Source organism: Durio zibethinus, chromosome 13 (assembly GCF_047325235.1).
Source record: "Durio zibethinus cultivar Kanyao isolate XHJ-2024 chromosome 13, ASM4732523v1, whole genome shotgun sequence".
Lineage (NCBI taxonomy): Eukaryota > Viridiplantae > Streptophyta > Magnoliopsida > Malvales > Malvaceae > Durio > Durio zibethinus.
In genome coordinates, this window is record NC_143174.1 from 2,242,409 (window position 1) to 2,262,706 (window position 20,298).

The 20,298-nt window shown below is 27.6% G+C and overlaps 2 protein-coding genes across 2 annotated transcripts; both read left to right on the top strand.

Moving 5' to 3' along the window:
* Positions 1 to 13,529: 13,529 nt before the first annotated feature.
* On the top strand, positions 13,530 to 15,405 carry LOC111304350 (transcription factor FER-LIKE IRON DEFICIENCY-INDUCED TRANSCRIPTION FACTOR-like). Its single transcript, XM_089742452.1, has 4 exons — positions 13,530 to 14,489; positions 14,632 to 14,829; positions 14,956 to 15,129; positions 15,241 to 15,405. Exons 1-4 carry the CDS (start codon positions 14,013 to 14,015, stop codon positions 15,334 to 15,336), a joined length of 945 nt encoding a protein of 314 aa, XP_089598578.1. The 5' UTR covers positions 13,530 to 14,012; the 3' UTR covers positions 15,337 to 15,405.
* Positions 15,406 to 17,205: 1,800 nt separating this feature from the next.
* LOC111304351 (superoxide dismutase [Cu-Zn], chloroplastic) lies at positions 17,206 to 20,298 on the top strand. Its single transcript, XM_022900895.2, has 8 exons — positions 17,206 to 17,567; positions 18,153 to 18,214; positions 18,314 to 18,353; positions 18,451 to 18,546; positions 18,632 to 18,663; positions 18,785 to 18,860; positions 19,141 to 19,194; positions 20,076 to 20,298. Exons 1-8 carry the CDS (start codon positions 17,285 to 17,287, stop codon positions 20,099 to 20,101), a joined length of 669 nt encoding a protein of 222 aa, XP_022756630.1. The 5' UTR covers positions 17,206 to 17,284; the 3' UTR covers positions 20,102 to 20,298.

Here is a 20,298-nt window from a genome sequence, read left to right on the forward strand (position 1 = left end):
CCCGTTTCGTCACTTCTGTAGGACCCACCTCTCTCCTTTCGCCACGTGGTCTCAAGTGGTTGGTTATTAGCTTTTCTGTCCGAGTGTTCCACCAGTTTTAACAGCGAGTGCTTTATCCATTTCTATTGCTGATTCAGCACCCGGAATGGTCAAAAGTCAAAATCATTGTAGCATCTCTCAACAGTCCACGTGTCATCTACAAACTGAGCCTTATAGCTAATATGGCTTTTCATTTTTGTAAGGGTTAAAATGACCCAGCCTAAATTATATTAATTTTTTTAATATAATATATAATATGTGATTTTAAAAATATATAATATAATATTTAAATTATAAATTTATTAATTAATATGATATCTATTTATTGTTAATATTATTAATTTTAAATGATGATACATATCAAACAAATAATTTTTTAAACACAACATTAAATAATAAATTTATAATTTAATTATCATATAAAATATTTTTAAAATTCATATATGATATTAAATATTTTAATATAATCTAAATTTTTGACACTACAACTCAAGACGTTGATTCGTCTGACTTATCAAAACGTATCTTCACAATCCATTATAAATTTACTAAATATTTAAAATAATTACTAACACAATAAGTAATTTTTCAAGTAATTAATATATACTTTTACAAAAAAATCAGTAAAAAAATTATGAACATCAAAATTTAAATTTCAAACTTAACCAAATCTAAACAATTATTGAGAAAGAGGTGAACAAAACATGACGTAACAATAAACAAATAAAAGTACGTGGCAAATGTTTGAAAACTATATCAAAAACAATAATTCCCCACTTTGATATATTGATCATTTGATGGACCATTCATTTTTGTCTGGTTTTATTTCTTCTTGAAATGAATACAATCTACCAATGGTATACCAAGATGTTAAAATCAACATTAAATTATTTTGAGTTGGCATCATGTTACCCTTTTCTTTTTTTAATTTCACATATCTTGTGATCACAGTAGCTAACATCGTTAATTTTTAATTTAACATTTAGCCATAAATGCAATTCAAAGATGTGGAAAAATAAATTTTGATTTGAAATTTTAACATTAATAGTGCTATAATCAAAATCAAATCTATCAGAATCTTGTATTTTTACCTATGATTGGAGGAGTTATATAAAAGTGACAATGTGATTGGGTTTTTTTCTTGATTAACTACAAAGTTAAAGTGGCAATTGGGGTTAGATATTTTGATTGTTTGTTAACAATGGACTCAATTGAAATCCATAGTGAATTTGATTGATGTGTGGTTGATTTGGTAATTATTGGATTTAGAAAATACCAAGATTAAGTGCCATCAATAATTCTAATTTATTCTCAATGTTACATGATTTATTAATAAAATGTTAAAATTTTTTTAATTGATAAAATTTAATTTTTGATAATTTTAAATGTTAAAAAAATTAATCTGTAAAATGTCCATGTATTATATATTTACTGTCAATTTGATAAATAAAAAAATATTATTTTTGATTTGATACTTTAATTTTTATTTCGTCAAGTATTTTAATATTTTGTATTGTTATCATTAGCTAATTAGCTAACTTCACGTATCATAAATGTCCAATTATTATCACTTCAACTATTGTTAAGTTAGTAAAAACACTTTTCCTCTTTCTCGTTATTTTTTTAGTTTTGAATTAAAAATATATATTTTAAAAATTTTAAAATTTTTATTTAAGTACTAATGTAAAAATAAATTATGTAGTGACAATTAAATATCTATGTCATGTATCATGATTTTATTAGGTATTAATATTATATAATTAAATTAATTAACGATATTAAATTAAAGTCTCAAAGTATTTGAAAGAATAAAAATTTAGATACCAAAATAAAATTTTTATTTTATTAAATGCTAAACTTATAAAAAAAAATATGTAATACATGATATTTTGCATTTAGTAAAAAAAAATTATAACTTATCTATCAAAAGTAAGAATAGGCCCAAAATAAAGACACCTAATCCAACAATAATAAGATATAATTCATGTGAACCTCAAAATGAAAATTATCATGTCTTTTATTTTTCAAAATTTGGATAGGTGCAAAATGGGATAATTAATACTACTTAACTTGAAAAACATTTTAAATAATAAATTTAATCTAATTAATTTATACAATCACTTAAAATATAATATTAATAAATCTAAACCTATTTCAAACAACTATATCTTTCATTAAAAAAAAAAGACCTTAAATAAAGTGAGTAAACAAAAACAATCATACACATAAATACTAAATAATTACAACTTGAAAGTTAAAAAACTTTTGTTTTATTTCACTCCATAGTTGTTTTTGTTTTTCTTGGTAGTATCAACCAATAATGTGATGGAAAATTTTTTTGGGGGATATGATGGGGGAGGAAAAGGATGATGAGAGAGGGGATTAGATGACATGCAATTGAGAGATAGCTAGGACTAGGAGTTGAAAAGAACACGGTTACATATTTTACATTATCCAATGTCTTTTACTGGCTTCAAACTAGGAATACAACAATTAAACAAGGTGAGATATCATGATAAGGCCAAAGACCATTGGGATTGGTTTTTTTTTTTTTTTTTTTTCCTCTATCCTATTTTACGTGTCTTTATTTGATTTTTTTTTATCAAAACAAACATAATTTTGATCTTTATTTTTAAAATAATATATTGAATTAAAATTTTAAAACTAAAAAATTTGTAAATATTTTTTTAATTTTTTAATAAGTTACTATCAAAATAAAGTTAGTTTGATTCAAAAAAATTAATATTAATTATTTTGAAATCAATTTACATCGTATGCCTTCATTAATTTTAATGAAATTATGAATTTAAACAAAAAATATAATTATAATCAAATAAATCTCAACATACGTGAATAAATTTATTACATCAAGACTAAGAAATCAAAGATTATTTATAACCAAATAAATAAATTACTAATTAAATCAATTTAAATTTGGACCAAACTTGTATTTAGTGAGATTAAAACTTAAAAGATCAATGAATTATTAGTTCAATAATATTAAAGTTAATCTCATAATTAAAATTTTGAATTTAAATTTTAATCATAATAAAAAAATTAAAAAAATGTTATAATTCTTCTTTAAATTATTTCTTCTTAAAATTACATAATAATGATGGCATGGAGGGAATTCAATGCACGAGCTTTGGTGACGTTAACAATTAAGGTTGAATAATGTGAAAGTTGAAAACTATATCATTTTGTCTGCTTTATGGGCAAATTAATCCGTCTTTTCCTTCAAATCAATCTGTTTTCTTGGGACATTATCTAGACAAAGTTATTCTTTGGTAAAAGATAATGCTTCTTTGATTTCAGTTTTTCTAAGGTAAAGAATTAACTTTTTACTCTGTTTTACAATTTTATAATTTAATTAATTTATCTAATCATTCAAAATTTAAATTTTAATATTTATAATTATTTTTAACTAAAATAATAAAAAGTTACAAATTTTATCATTTTATACAAATAAATCATTATATTTTTGTTATACTTAAATAAATTATTAATTATTAATTTATATTTAAATAAAATTTTAAATTTAATTTATATCAAATAAGTTCGTGATGCAAATAAAATATAAAAATATAAAAATATATTTTAAAAAATTATATAATTCCAAAAAAATTAATATTTTAATATTTTATTTTTAAATTATGATATCTTTTGTCCAAACACTATGTTTCCCATTCTTTTGAAGGATTGAGAAAAGAATTTCACTTCAATTTAACATACACGATATGGACAAGAAATTCCGTACTTTACATTGGAATTTTCCGTTATTACCCTTTTTTTTAATTTTTAAGAGCAAAATTGAATAAAAAATTATTGTTTTTGCTAATTTTAGATACATCGACACCGACACTTTCACGTTTTTTTTTTTTTTTTTTGGTGATAAAGATGAATTTCATTCAACTCGAAAAAATGACAAAAATAATAAAATTATAAGCAAATTAAAAGAAAAAAAAATTAAGAATACAAATAGCATAAGGCAACGTTACCATCCACGACTTTTCACAATGTAAACCACACTCGGTACCTGGCCATAACATGAGCCAAGTGCATTAAAAATATTCATAAATACATGCGCATATAATTAAAATTATATTTCTTGAAAAAATATATATATTTTTAATGGATAGAAAGTACACTAAAGTACTTGTAAATTTTTTTTTTTGGATATAATTTAAAAAAAAATTCTAAGACGAGAAAAGTAGGTAGAATGAGATTTGAATCAATGATAAACAATTCGCATACTCGACAAATTAAAATATTTAATTAATAACTACGAATAAAATAATAAATATATTTTTAATTAAATAAAAATTTAGAATAATTAAATGTGAAATTATAATAGTTTTTTTATTTCGTTTTGTTCATAATTTTTTTAATAATTAAAGTTATTAAAATTAAAATTTTAATATTAAATTTATAAATTATGCGAATGTTGATAAATTCACATTAATGATTTGATACCCTTTAATTTCTATTTCATGACTTTTTTGTTTTTGGCCCTTATTCCATTTCATGACTTTTGGTTCATTAGTAAGGTCACCGTTAACGTAATCACATATCTTTTCAAATTTTACAATAATCAGATTTTTAATTAATCAAGTTGGCTTACGACATATCACTCCAACAAAATCATAACCTTAAAAAACACAAAAAATAAAAATAAAAATAAAAACTTCTCTTTTTTCTTCCCCAAGCTCTTGCTGCCTTTAAAAGGGTTCTTAGATTTTTTTTCTCCCTTTTCCTCCAATTTTCCTTCAAATGACTATTAATAACATAATACGTCATTTCACATTTAATGCTCTTGGAATGACGAGGAAGAAAATAAGACAAAACATGAATTTGAGTTTTGAATTTTTTTAAATGAATGTTTAAAAAAAAGTATTCATTAATTTTTTTTTAATTAAGTTCAGAAAATTTGACAAAGGGATGATGTAGTGGAAAAAATATTTTTCTTATATTATACGTTTAACGTCAACCACAGAAACATTAGAATATACTATGAGATTATTATAGTTTAAAATAATAATATTAAGGAGTAATTGATGCATACTGGGACCATGAATAATATGTTTTTTTTTTTTTTTTTGGGGTGGGGAGGATTTGGGTAATAATTAAAGAAGCAAACAAGTTGCACATGATTTGAAGATTAATTAAATAACCAAGTTGCATTGATATGCGTTTTATATAATATATAGTACAAGAGAAAATAATTGATTATTAGAATAATTAAGCAACATCCACTTCCATTATTAGTTATTGCCTAAATGCTGATTTGTTTATTGGATAGTGACTCAAGTATGATGTTGGAAATGATAGGGAGGTAGCGAAGGGGTAAGTAGGGGTCACGACTCTAAAATTTTTTTAATTCTTTTATAAGATTATATTTAATTTTATAAGACATTATATATAAATTTTTTTTTCATTTAATTTATTATTTGTCTCTTTTTTATTTATAAAAAAATTTGAGATAGATAAATTATTCAATTTATCAGCTCATGATAAAATGTATCATACCTAACAATTTAAGACAGATAGTTATAAATCATATATTCGATATGACTCCGATAAGTGATCATCAGTAGGATTAGAATCTAAAATCTTGAAAAAAATGAACCTAATTGATTTAATCAATCATTTGTTGATATTTATTCTCTTTTTTAATTTTTCTAACTTTATCTCTAGAAATGATGAGAGCAATTTCATGATTCAACAACAAGAGGATGTTGATTTTCACGCCCATTAGATTATAACTTTATATTATGAAAGTTTAAGATTTAAATTTATATTTATAAATTTTTTTATTATAGTTAGACTATAATTAAAAAAAAACTCAACATTTAATTATTTAAATTAATAAATAGATAAAAGCATTGTTTTTTATTTTTTTAATATGTGTTGTGGTGTAAATTTAAATATTTATAATTTTTAATATAAAAAAATTCAAAGAAAATTTTATATTGTCAAATTATAGTTTCAATAAATTGTACTTTTATGCCTTTGAAGATTCAACCCCTAATAAATTGTACTTGTACATACTATTGTAATAATTTTATGATCATTCGATGAATTTCAAGATGAAAAGAAAAAAAAAAAAGTTGTCATATATATTTTTTGATTAGATGTGATTAGTTACTTATTAAAACATATATTTTTAGTAAAATCTTAAAATTAATTAAAATTTATTAAAAAATAATTTTAGAGCATGTAAAATAATTTGAGTTCAATAATCAATTATGTATAGGGAATTATTAGTATCCTCACAGTGCTCGTTTAAAACAGTACTAGTTAACTATATATTATTTATTGATTTTGATAAAAAACAGTCATATTTCAATGTTTTAAAATAGTTTCTCGACTTCTTTCATTTATTGGAATTTGTTTTTTATTAAAATTTATTATTTATTGTTATTCCATTTTATTTGAGAAAAACAAATTGGAATCATTTTATTGAAATAATTATTAAAATATTTAAGTACATTAGTAACATTAGAAGAACTTTTTTTCACTTAAAGATTTCTTAAGTATCGCTTATAAAAATATCTTAGAATCTTATCTTCGGTGGCTTAAATTTAATTTTCGTAAAAAATTATATTGTGCATGTAATTCAAATTATAATATGTTGATTGCACATATTTTATTTTACTCTTAGAAAATTTATTGATTTTTTATTGATATATATATATATTTGTTTTGGAGAAAAGAAAATTTTTTATTATATTAACGATTTTTCATAAATATTCTAATACACTAATAATATTGAAAAAAATATTCGCATCTAAGGATTTCATCAAAGTATCACTTTTTAGAGTACTTTTAAAATCTCATTATCGGATTTTTTTTTCATTTTTTATCACTTTATTTTTAACAAATTAGTTAATTTTTACTTATTACTTTATAGCAAAAAAAAGAAAGAAATTTTTTATAAATATTCAAATACATTGGTAGTATTTAAAATTTTTTTCATTTATAAATTTTGTAAGTATCACTATTTGGAATAACTTTGAATAGGATAAAAATTTTCTTTTCTCACATTTTTACTAATTTTATTTGTTTTTACTAATTTTTATTTTTAATTTTAAAAAAATACCAAAGTTTAGGTATCATAGTCATTAATTATTAATTTTTTTTATCATTACTTTATAAAGTTTATTCCAAATTTTAACAAATTTATAAAAAATTTTAACTATGTATTTCATTATTTATTTATTTTATTCTTTATTAATATTATAAAAATAATAAAAATTTATTCTAGTAAATTTAAGCATTTTAATATGCATAAATACTAATAATAAAATTTTAAAAAATAAAAATAATATTAAAAAATAATTTAAAATATCAAAATTTTTTTTCTGAATCGGACAGTTAACGATCTAATCAACATCAGTCTATGTGAGTCAATTAGTTGCGGTTTGGACCGGTCAATAATTCAATTGAACAAGTCAACAGCTAAGGGTGTCAGGTTACTGGGTCGATGCATGGATCTTAGATTATTAAACGACATCATTTTGATCCCCAATTTGCTTATATATAAACCTATTTTTTCAGTTCATTTTTTACTCTTCTTGTTCTAAAAAAAATGCCAAAACGTCAGACAATTTTTTTCCCTTTTTCCTCAATAGTTCTCGAGGTCGGTCGCCATCCACCGTGATAGCTGTTGTGCTCCTTGTTGTCGACGTTCGCATGCCATCGTGCTTACTGCTAGAAAAGCTTAGAAAAACACTCATACATTCCCATTAATTTCCTAAACACATATTTAAGCTTAATTTTGGGAGAAATGACCTTGAATTGCGTAAATCAAGCTTAAAATTTTGGACAAAACATTTTTTTTTGTTTTTGGTATTGTAGTTCTTAGTTACTAGAGGCTATTTTTTTTTTTTTCTTGATTTTTGTTGTTTTGATATTCTTGCTTTTTTTTTTTAATTTGATAGAAAGATTTTTTTGATTTGGGCTTTTAATTTTTTTTGCAGGGTTTTTTTTTTATGGCATCCTTTTTTTTTTTATCATTTATGGTTCTAAAGATTTTTTTGATTTGGTTTTTTTTTTTACAGGGTTTTTTTTATGGCATCTTTTTTTTTTTTGATCATTTATGATCTATTTATAAAGTTAGATCAAAATTAAAATCTTAAATTTTTTTAGATTTTACTAAACTATAACTGCCTAAAGTTAGAATAGTTCTCAGGGTGAGTACCTGTGATTGTCAGGGTAATGACCAGTGACTATTAGAGCTATTGGTAATACGATTGTAGACTACTGGCAAAAATGATGTCAGAAAAGAAAAAAAAAAAGAAAAGAAAAAAGAAAAGAATGAAGCAAAAATATATAAAAATAATAAAATAGTTGTTTACACATACAAATGAATTTTGACTTTAAAAACTTTAAATCGTGACGCAGAATTTAGGGAAAATAAGTTAGTCCAATTATCTTCTCAATAATTAATTTAATATAAGAGAAAATTTGTTAGAAATTTCTTTGCACAGTTTCCACTTATTGACTTTGGGTTGCTTAAAACGAGTCGACCAAGGAACCAATAACACCTAAAGTTCAAAAAAATTGATGTTTCAGTGTTGAATTTTGCTTAGTTTAGTGTAAAAATAAATTAAGTAAAAAAGAAATTAAGTCGGTATGACTTAATTTGTGTTCATATCAGCTCCAGATCTACAGAAAAAATCGCGTTGAATCAATATGAATTTTGCCGATAGATATTTTAAGCATCTATTTTTTAAAAAAATAAAAGAAAATTCAAACTTAAAAATTATTTAATTAATTTTTGTAATTATTTTAAAAAATTAATATTTAATAAATTAAAATTAAAATTTTAATACTTATATTTTTTTTATAAAAAAAAAAATCACAAGTATAGCCATGACAGCTAGAGGTAGTCCTCTGCTGTTGAAGAATCGGTGCAGGCGGGGCACATGTTCAAATTGGGAGCCCCACACTGACATACATATCCTGACTGATCTGGACGTTTTTGACTACAGCGATCAGAACAATTATGAAATTTTTGTATTATCCAGACCGTCCATGTGTGTGATTTCTATAGGTTGCCAAGCTCCAATGCTTATCTTTGCATGCAAACTGAAAAAACAAAAAAAACTTATCAATAAAATATTCATGAAAAATCTTTTTTTTTTTTCAGAAAATTAAGTTGTTAAATTATTAATCTATCATATAAAAAACAAAATATATCATATTTAATAATTTAAAATAAATAATTATAAATAATATATTTGATATAATTTTAATAAATAATTATTAATAAAATTTAAATTTAAATTTAAAATTAAAATAAAACGAAACTTATCCAATTGATCAAACATAAAAAATGTGCTTATCAATTCACTGGCTTGACTGATGAGCTAAACCAAAAATTTAATTATCTTTTCTTCACAGATCAATATTAATATTATATTCCTTTGTCTTTGTCAGTTTGCTATTTATGAATGGATAAACTCTGAAGTCCCTTATCTTATCTTCAACGTTTTTCTAGGCATCTGGAAACAATGCAACATTTATTAGTACTTTTTTTTTTTAATATCTATACTTTTAATTCTTTTGATATTTTAAATTATTAAAATTAAAAATATAACATTATATCAATCATTCACGTGATTGATATAATTAAATTAACAATCTCAAAATCCAAATGAATAAAAAAAAAAGTGAATGAGAACAACAATCGTAACTCAATGATGTGTGCAGTGGAAATAATATGATGATCCACGTCAAAATTATGTGGCGTATAGGAAGGGTGATTAAAGCTGACAACACTGTGAAAATGATTGACGACGAAACATTTAAATGTTTTTAATCTTGAAGAAAAAAAATCGTTGATTGACGGTGAAACCGATTGGGGTTGAAAAATAATTGAAGTGTTGTGGGTTGGTGAGCTCCAATGGGATCCGAATGTCTGTACCAACCATGAATAATTCAAAGCCTTTAATCTCTGATCTGTTTGTTTCTTGTTGTGTCGTGTCGCGTCTGGATGTGTCCCGTAATTTCGTCCCGAATTCCATCTGGTTTTCGTGCGGCGACACGTTTGAGTTGCGTGTGTAACAACCAAGATTCTGACATTCCAGGATACCGACAAGGTTGTGTATTTATATACTAGCAGTAGTAGTACTAGTATTGGTTCTAGTAAAATCTTTCTTTGACCGATGAATTTGATTGGGGAATGGCATGGCCAGTATATATATTAGATCAAGGGTGATAAAAACATAAAAAATCGAAAATCAGTTCAAAATTATAATATTTGATTTAGTATAGATTTTTTTTTATTTAATTTGAATTAAATTTAAATATTAAATATATATTAAGTTTAAATTAAATTTTATATTGAAATGTTAAAAATAAAAAAAATTAAATCGAATTATATATTTGTATTAATTTTATATATTTTTTAAATTTGTATAAAATGAAAATAATTATTTTATATATAACTTATTTAAATATATTAAAATTTTTATTAAAATAATATATAAAAAATAAAAATTTTAAAACAAATAAATCAATTCAATTCAATAAAATTTGAATAGAATCGAATCGATTAAAAAAAATTATTCATCAAATTTTAAAAATTTATAATACTATATATTATCTGAAATATCAAATTAAATTTGATTCGATTTAAATTATTATTACCTTTAATATTAGAGTTTTTTTTAATGAAATTGTATTTAATTAAATAAACCAACACATAATTAAAAAAATTTAATTTAAAATTAAATTTTGAATCCAAAATCTCAAAATTTAAAGATTTTTTTTTTTGTTATTAAGACAATCTAGCTAACACACTATAATTTTGAATTATATAATTAAAAATTAAAATTTCATTGTATTAATCTCCTACTTTTTATTCTTAAAAAAATAAATTGAATTCTAGACTTCCATTTAAATAGAAATCTCAAATTTTAATGGTTAATGTGTTCCCTAAAAGACTCTATGTAGTTGGGTAATTTCTTTACAATGACTCGGGTATCTTGAATTATTGTTATCCAAAACTTTGAAAGTCTTTGAGTGAACATTGTCAACATCTTCTCTTGATTTGCTTGCAATTTTATGATCAACTTTTTTTATATAAAAAAATATAACTATGTCAATCGGACAAGTTGGATCTAATTTAGTTTCAATCAATGAACTAATAATATTCCAATTTAATCTTTAATTATTAAGGGTCAATTCAACTCCAAAAAAGCAAAAATATCATTTCAATGTGAAACAAAAAGTTATATCTAAAATTCGATTTTATTTCAACGAATTACTCATATTTCTTAAGAAATTAATTCTTAAAAGAATTTGATTGTTATGAAACTATGTCGGACTCTCGTATTAATCCTGTCTAGGTATATTGGATCATTGATTTTGTAATAAAATTCACGAGCTTTTTGATGCGAAAAATTCATTGCGGAGCATATGACTCTTGCTATTTTTAAAAAAAGTTAATGAAAATAAAGAGTATATTATTGTGGATCATTGAAAGTGAAACAAACATTGCAAAGATATAGACGTACCAAACTCCATTGAAGAAGTAGTAACGATCATGTTCATGATATAAAGGTTGAAGACTCCCCCACTCAAAAATCTCAAAGGTTTGAAATGAAAGGGCGGTGGTGGTTCTTAATGAAACTACTACAAGAAACAAACAATTAATAATAATACTTACTAACAAAGACAAGTGGTGGAACAAAGATCCAATAGCATGTTTTGTTTAATCTTAACCAGAAAGAATTGATCATGAATGATGATGATGATGATGATGATGATGATGATGATTTCTTCTTTCCAAAAACAACCAAAAAAAAAAAATGCAACGATTAGATACTGTTCATGTTGCTGATATATATATAGTAATTTGTTAAATTCTTTCCCACTCAATTGGTCCAATTTTCAGGTCTTTATAAAGTAATTTCCAATCAATTTATCCTCTTGTCTTCTTTTTGGGGTTTGGTTTTGTCATTTATATTATATTTTTGTTGTTTTTTTTTTTTGTTGTTATTTCTTCCTCATAAATGTCTCATGAACCACATAAATTAGAGATTTAAAAAGATTTAAAGATAATAAATTCGAAATTTAATTTAATTAGTTTATTCAATCACTTTTTAAAAATAACATTGAAATATTTGAAATTCAAATTCTTAAATCTATAATTTTCTTCTTTATCCCTTTCCTTGTAAAAAAAATATTATGATAATGAAGTAAATTAGTGATATTTTTGGAAAAATTATACAATGGCCTCCAAATTTCTTAAATATATACTTTTTTTGAAAAAAAAATTTAAGCATCACTATGAATTGATTTTCCATTAGCATGATACCACTAGTGTTTTTTCATGTTTATAATAGGTGCAGGTAAAATGCCATGGATATTAAGATAAGTGGATACCCATTTTTCCAATTGGCAATGGCTTCTCAAGGGAATACAAGAAATGATCATATATCCAAATAAAGGATGCAGGTGGAGATCCTTTTAGGTGTTAGCTTACCATTTTGGGCTAAACCCATCTAGCATTTGGGTTCAGCTTAAAATCAACATTACCTAGCCCAAAGTAAACTTTGGTGGGGCAAAATGTCAAGCTCAACTCAATCCTATGGGATACTTTAGAAAACTCATAGGCCTGACCAAGTAGGCCATGACTGGACCTGCATCATCGGACCAAGGCCCCAAACGTCGAACACAAATTTGGTTGGGTTCGAGTTGTGATGACCAACATAGTCCAGCCCGAAAATTGTTCAAGACATAAGTTAAGCCCGTGGAAACCCGAGGTTGTTTCATTAATTTATTCATGTTCCAACAAGATGGGAGCATCTCAAGTTCAAGTAGGGGCACGTTCGCCCACGTGTAGCCCCATCGAATTCCTCAGGTTGAAAATTGCATGAAAAGGGTAACCAATAAATAACAATTATATACATAATTAAATGATCAGTTGTTTCATTTTTAATGTATTTATAGTTTCAATCGTTGCATCAGATTTTGTGCTAAACTACTGATGGAAATGTCATGTAAATCTTTATCTTAAGTTAATGATGATAAGTTGATAACCAACTGCCCACACTATCCACCGTTTTTGGATTACAAAAGACAGATGTGACGGCTACTAATTTTGTTGTTTCTCTTGATGGATAAATAATTCTACTTATTTAATCCAGTATATTATTTAAAATAAGATTTTTTTATGTTCTAAACGATGACTTGATTCCATTTATACCCACAAATGAATTATGTCCTTAAAATCAATTGTCTATCTACTCAAAATATAAATTCAATTGAATCATCGATTGAATGAAAATAAGTGTTGATGATTAATCAATTTTTATTTAATAAAGACTCAATCGATGAAAATAATGTTGATGGTTAAATTGATGATTAACTTTCACCTCAGCTAATGACAGGTCCAAACCAGAACTTTTCAAGCTTAACTTGCTAATTGATTCACTAAACTGATAGATGTCCACTGCATTTTCATGTCAGACATCTTTGTTTTATTGATTTCTTTAATTCAGTAGCCTGAAGTCTTCAACTCTGGCTAATGGAGCCTAGAGGATCCATTTATCTTCATATTCCGACCCATTTCTTTGAAGTTATAGTGATTCCAAGAGGTAAGGGAGATTAATATTTTGAAGAAATTAAAATTTGAAGTCAGATCAGTGTTCCTTGTTTTTCTTTCTTTTTACCCAAAACCCATCCTATTGGACTTATAATCCCCAAGTCAACATCGACTATAGAAATTAAAATCAACTATATATATAGATATATTTATCTTGACAAATTCTAAGGCCATGGCGTGGTTGACAATGTCACCACCTCATTAATTAGTAATTAGCATAATGAAATATCATCACTTGCAGCGTCAGATTCTCCATTGGATTCCTTTTACACCAAGAAATGACGTGAAGGACGTCCAGATTCTATTTTATAAGTCATTACAGCTACGCCACTCATAGCCAGGCAGTGCGTACTAACCAATGGATGCAACGAGAAATTACCCTCTGGAGCTCCCTAACCACTTTGAGCTACATGACTTCATTGATGATCCTAACTTTGATCAGTTCATCGATCTAATTCGTGTTGAAAATGAAGATGCTGTCGCTGGTTTCGATTATGATCTTACCAATGGTTGTTTTGTTGATAAGCAGATTAGTTCAACATCTGGGGATGATGCTTTTGGCTTAGATGCTACAAGCACCATGGCAGCGGATCCTAATTATATTTTCAATGCATTGCCAAGTTTTGATGGAGAAGTAATAAAGATCGGAGAGGAAGATAATGATGAGGAGGAGAATTCTTCCGGAACCACAATCACAACCACAGCAACAACAGCAACAGCAACAAAGAAAGCAAAGGTTGATCGGTCAAGAACTTTGGTTTCAGAGCGGAGGAGGAGGGGTCGGATGAAGGAGAAGCTCTATGCATTGCGTTCCCTGGTTCCTAACATAACTAAGGTATATCTTATATCAGTGTCATGATTTCATCAGATAATTCTTGACCCTTTTTGGCATCAAGAGTAGGTCACTTCCTCAATTTTCAGTTGCATCCAATTCTGCAAGCTTAAATGGATTACAATTACACTTCTTATGCCTGCAGATGGATAAAGCTTCCATAATTGGAGATGCTGTATTTTATGTGCAAGACCTGCAAATGCAGGCTAAGAGGCTAAAAGCTGAGATTGCTGGTCTCGAAGCATCTTTTGCAGTGTCTGATAGGTACCAAGAATCAATTGATAACCCTGTGAAGATTAGAGTTGCACGGAAGAGCCATCCTATTTGCAAGAAGATTTTGGAGGTAAAGATCAATAAATATAAGCCTTTCTTCCATAGAAATTAAACGAAGCTTACATAAAAAAGGGGTACTTCCAAAATGTAAATTAAACATCTCCAAGTTCTTACAGCTGTGCATGTGGCTTTGCAGTTGAATATGTTTCAAGTGGAAGAAAGAGAGTTTTATATTAGATTGTTGTGCAACAGAGGTGAAGGGGTTGCAGTATCACTTTACAAGGCCCTTGAGTCCCTAACCAACTTCAAAGTTCAAAATTCCAATCTGGCCACTGTTTCTGAGAGATTTGCATTAACATTTACTCTAAATGTAAGTGACCCTTTTCTTATTTTTATCCCATTATGTTCCTTTTCCAGGCTATTCAACTTATTTCCTGTTGCTTTTCATAATGCAACTGATAATCTGTTATAGCTCTAACAGGTCAGAGATTGTGAGCAGCCCATGAACTTGCCAAACCTGAAGTTATGGGTGACTGGGGCTCTTCTAAACCAAGGATTTGAGTTTATTACACCTTAATCTTTCTAGTCTGTCTCGATCTAAACATGCTAACAATGCCTGAAAGTCATCAATGAATTGAGTTGCTTAAGTGCTAGCATGTTATGAACAATTCTCTTTCTTTTCTGACAAGTACTAATGATCTGTGGCTTTTAGATCCTACTTGAAAGACTGAAATTTGTACTAATATGTGCACCAATGACTGGTTGCCGCAAACTGAACTAATAACTTCAGACCATGATTTTTTTTAGTGAATGATCTGTAGGGTATAATTTATTGTACTTTTTTTTGAATAAACAATCTAAATGAAGCACAAAATTGGAAAATTATTCTAACTTTAATTTATGGTTTTTTTGCCTGTCATTGGGGATTTTTCATTTAGATATAATTATTTGCAACTTGAAAAAAAAAAAAAAGAAGAAGAAATTGGAAACCAGGAACTGTTCAAGCAACTGAATTTGTAATCATAAAATGACAAACCTTCACACATTGCCCAAAATAACAAGGCACGAATCTGTGCCTTATATTAAACTATCCCATGGACTAGCTGACGGAAAAATGCACCATCCATAGTTGAAAAAAGGAAAATGAATTCTCCATGATTCTCATATCTGCCATGTAATAACATATACTCTGAAACTGGTTTGGTTCTTGGCAACAGCTGACAGAGTAGACAATGAGCACATTCAGGTGCCAAATATGGTCTGTAAAATCTACTTATTCCAGGCATTGCTCCTTCATTATACCAGAAGAGAGTAGTGAAAGTATTCATACTTCTTATTTACCTTCTTTCCGTGATTAATCCGTAGTAGGAATATTAGAGGAAATTAAATTCAGATGGACTCTGGAGCTGCGATGCCCCGTCCTCATTTTCTTGGTCACTCAAATAATTATTTCTCAAGACTCTTGGAATCCCCCTGTTTGCCTCACAAATGGAGGCATGAAAATGTTGCTTCCTTCATAGATTAGCTTAATTTTAGAATTTTTAGTCAAATATTCACTCTATTCTTATAAAATTAAGCTAAATATAATCATAATAATATATTAAAAATTGAATATTTATAAAAAAAATACTACTAGTTATATATCTTATATCATGAGATAGTAATCATAATTACATTTACATAATCCAAACAATTCAATCCTAAGAGCAATTTTTTTGATATTTTTCCCATTTCCCATCTTTCACAGACATGGTAAATTAGTTTAATATTAAGTGGAAAACTGTTGTTGATCGCATCGTAATTCAAGGATTCGAGTTCTTGTATTTAGCCATTGCAAATTGAGATATATAGAAAAAATAATTAAATTGATAAAAATTAAATATTTTATTTATAAAAATTAAATTTTTTTGGTCTTGACTATTTTAATGTGCGATAATCATTTTGAATCTTGATTAATCTAGAATCAAGTTGAGTTAGATCTCATAAAATAAATAAATTCTTTTATGCTTATTTTTCGAAACTTAAAATCAAAATTTTATGTTAAAAAAATTGAGCTTTTTATCATTTAAACCAATAGATATTGGTATAAAAGTTAAATTTGATTCTTTCTGAAAATCATTTTCATTAATGGATGATTTGCAAGAGTTTGGGAAGGCTTAACATATTTCCTTATTTAAACTTTTTATAAATAAAAAAGTTTATTGAAGTATAAATAAAATTATAAATACAAATAAAAAATAAAAAATATATTACCCTTTAGAACATTATATTTTATTTTTTTAACATTATTTCTTGTAAATTACTCGCAGGTGCCTAAAAATGAAAACCACATTCACTATTTGATCCGAAGAGTAAAAATTGTAGGATTTCACTTTTTACTATAGTTTTTAGCCACAGCTCCCATAGCAGACCCAGATAGAACCTTTATATAAGACAATACAGTACATTCTAGCTAAAACCAACGGGCCACAGCAGCCACTACAACCTCAGCTCACCTGATCCCCCTCAGAATCCTCGCTGACTCGATGCAAGCTGCGGCAATAGCAGCCATGGCAGCCCACGCAATTCTCACGACAATCCCATCACACCACACTCTCCTTTCTCCACCCCCAACTAACCCTTCTAACCCACCAGTTCTTCACTCCTCATTTCGTGGTGTCTCTCTCAAGCTCCCTCGTCAATCCCTCTCCATTGCTGCCACTGTCCCCAAGAAGCCATTTTCTCTTTTCGCTGCCAAGAAAGCAGTGGCTGTGCTTAAAGGTGATTCCAAAGTTGAAGGCGTTGTCACTTTGACTCAAGAAGATGATGGTATTTTTTTTCTCTCTTTTTATCTTTCTATGTACTTTTCTAATGCATTTTGTGATTTGGGTTTTTGGGTTTGTTGCTTTTAGTGGGGAAATTTTGTTTCTTTGTTGGGACTTCTTTGTTTGTTTGAGAGAAGAAGCAAAAGAGTACATTTTGTTTTTTTGGGTTACATGAATTCATCTCCAAGTTTGATTCTTTGAGGTTGGACAAAGTTATGGTTAGGGTGTGCTTAGTTCTGCTTCAAAATTTTCTTACGGTTCCCAATTCCAGATTTTTAGTGCTAGCACGATTTTCTTCTGGTTTTTCAAGCTGATATTGATATTGATTGTTTCATGGGTGTTGTATTCTATTCTTTTATGTTCAAGTTAAAGTTGAAACGAATGTCTATCCTGCAACAAATTTTAGGAAATAAAGGCATTGTGAAACTCAACATGTTCTTACTTTGTTGTTTAATAAGGAAACTCAACTGTACGAGCCACTGAAAATTCAAGAGTTAAATAAACAAATTGAGGGTTTATTTCTCTTATCTTATTGGCAATCATTTGTTGCTATCATCTGGGAATGCTTACTTATTTCTACCGTATATAGGTCCTACAACTGTGAATGTTCGTGTTACCGGTCTTACTCCAGGGCCTCATGGGTTCCACCTGGTGAGTGTTTTCGGCTTTAGCTCATTTTCAGTGGATTTAAGCACAGAAAAGGTCTTTGAAATGTATGGTTTTAATCTTTCTTTTTTGTTTTATGTGTAGCATGAGTATGGTGACACAACAAATGGATGCATGTCAACAGGTAGAACTTATTGCATTTTGAATCGCATGCCCTAGGTTCTTATCTTGTTTCAATTTATGTATATATAAATTTTTATTTTTAAAATTTTAAATGATAGGAGCACATTTCAATCCTAACAAAATGACACATGGTGCTCCTGAGGACGAAGTACGCCATGCGGGTGACCTGGGAAACATATTGGCTAATGCTGATGGTAATGCATTCCACTTTTTTTTTTTTTTAATTATTCTGTGCGCCAATATTAAATGTATTCACTACTTAATGTTTGGCTGACACAGGAATGGCAGAGGCAACAATTGTAGACAAGCAGGTGCTGTTCAAAACCTATGCTTCTTTCTGATAAGCTGTGTGCAAGTGTTTTCCTTTTTAGTGTGAGACAGCTCTTGGTCCTGCTTCCTTTTCAGTTGCTAAATTTTGACTCTTATATGCAGATACCACTAAGCGGCCCCAATGCAGTCATTGGAAGAGCATTTGTGGTTCATGAGCTTGAGGATGATCTTGGAAAGGGTAATTATTAGGCTTGCAATTAATTCTCACCTTTTCCTTGCAGGGAAACTTCCCTCTAAGTTGTGAATTCTTACTTTATTATAGTTTGAGAAGGGAGACTTGTAGTGGCTATTTATGTTGTTAGGAGGGTGGAATTTGGCTGTGGAATAAAATTCTTTTTATTTTAATGTTTATGCTTCATCATAGCTAATATAATTAGTCATGGGCATATTTCGGTTTTCCTTATTTGATTCTTACTTTCATTTTTCTTATATTTTTCTATTTGGCTATGCATCTGCAGGTGGACATGAACTTAGTCTCACCACTGGCAATGCAGGAGGAAGATTGGCATGTGGTATGTGTACATGTACTTTTATCTATATGCATATATGATCCCAGAGAAGACAAGAATTTAATACTAATTCCTGACTCATCTGTAATTTCTTTTTTCTTGTATCTATGTTTTGAGCATAATTATCTTTTACTTGATTTTTCCTTTGATTATTTTAGCTAAGCAAAAAGTCATTAATAACTTTAAGGATTCTGCAGCTTGTTATAACAGTTTCTCATGGCCTTTATTTTTATTTTGTGATTTAAGCTTCATTGGCTCAGTTCAAGCCTTGATGTTGCTTGAGGGAGCAATTTTGCTTTTGGTTCAAACCTTTCTCAAAACCTAACAACATGAGATCTGTTGTATCCTAGATCCTTTAGATAGGTGGATCTGCAATTCAATTTATTGATTTATATATTTTTTGAGGGAGGGGAGGTTTAGAAGGCCATGGTTAGCACAAGGACAGATCGTTTAAGATTTTGATATAATTGCAATCTCTTAAGGGTTGTAAGACAACTGCTAGAAGGACTAGTAAGCCATCTCGGACTCTTGGACTGTTTGAAATACTTGTATGTCTATGGCTTGGCAACGAATGTGGTATATGTATCTATCTGCTTTCTTTTCAACATAATTTAGTCATTCTGCAGTGTACCAAACTGCCATTTTAGTGCCTTAACCTCTAATTGGAGACCAATACTCAGTAATTTGCCCTCATGTCTTTGCCCCAGCTATCAGTTGGGTGTTTGGGTGTTTGGATGTTCTCTTGTTGTGGCACTAAATTCTTACATTCTTTGTCATGCTTCTCGAATATTCTTTCCAGCATAACATATCTTCTTCATGTCAAACATTATTATTGAATTCAAAACATCCTCTCATGTGTACTTGTTTTGGTAATGTATGTGCAGGTGTTGTTGGCTTGACTCCGATATAAATCTTTTGATTTCAGCAGTTTGGTCTTGTGCTATTATTTGCTGCTTACTTTTGCCAACTTCTCTTATAAGATCCAACATGTTACTTTTCAAGGATGTAATATGAGATTGTGCAGACAGCAAGTTTTTAGACCTTGATCTTTGTCTGTCATTATTCGCTATGAAATAAAAACCTTCCATGGTTTGTGAGTGTGTAGAA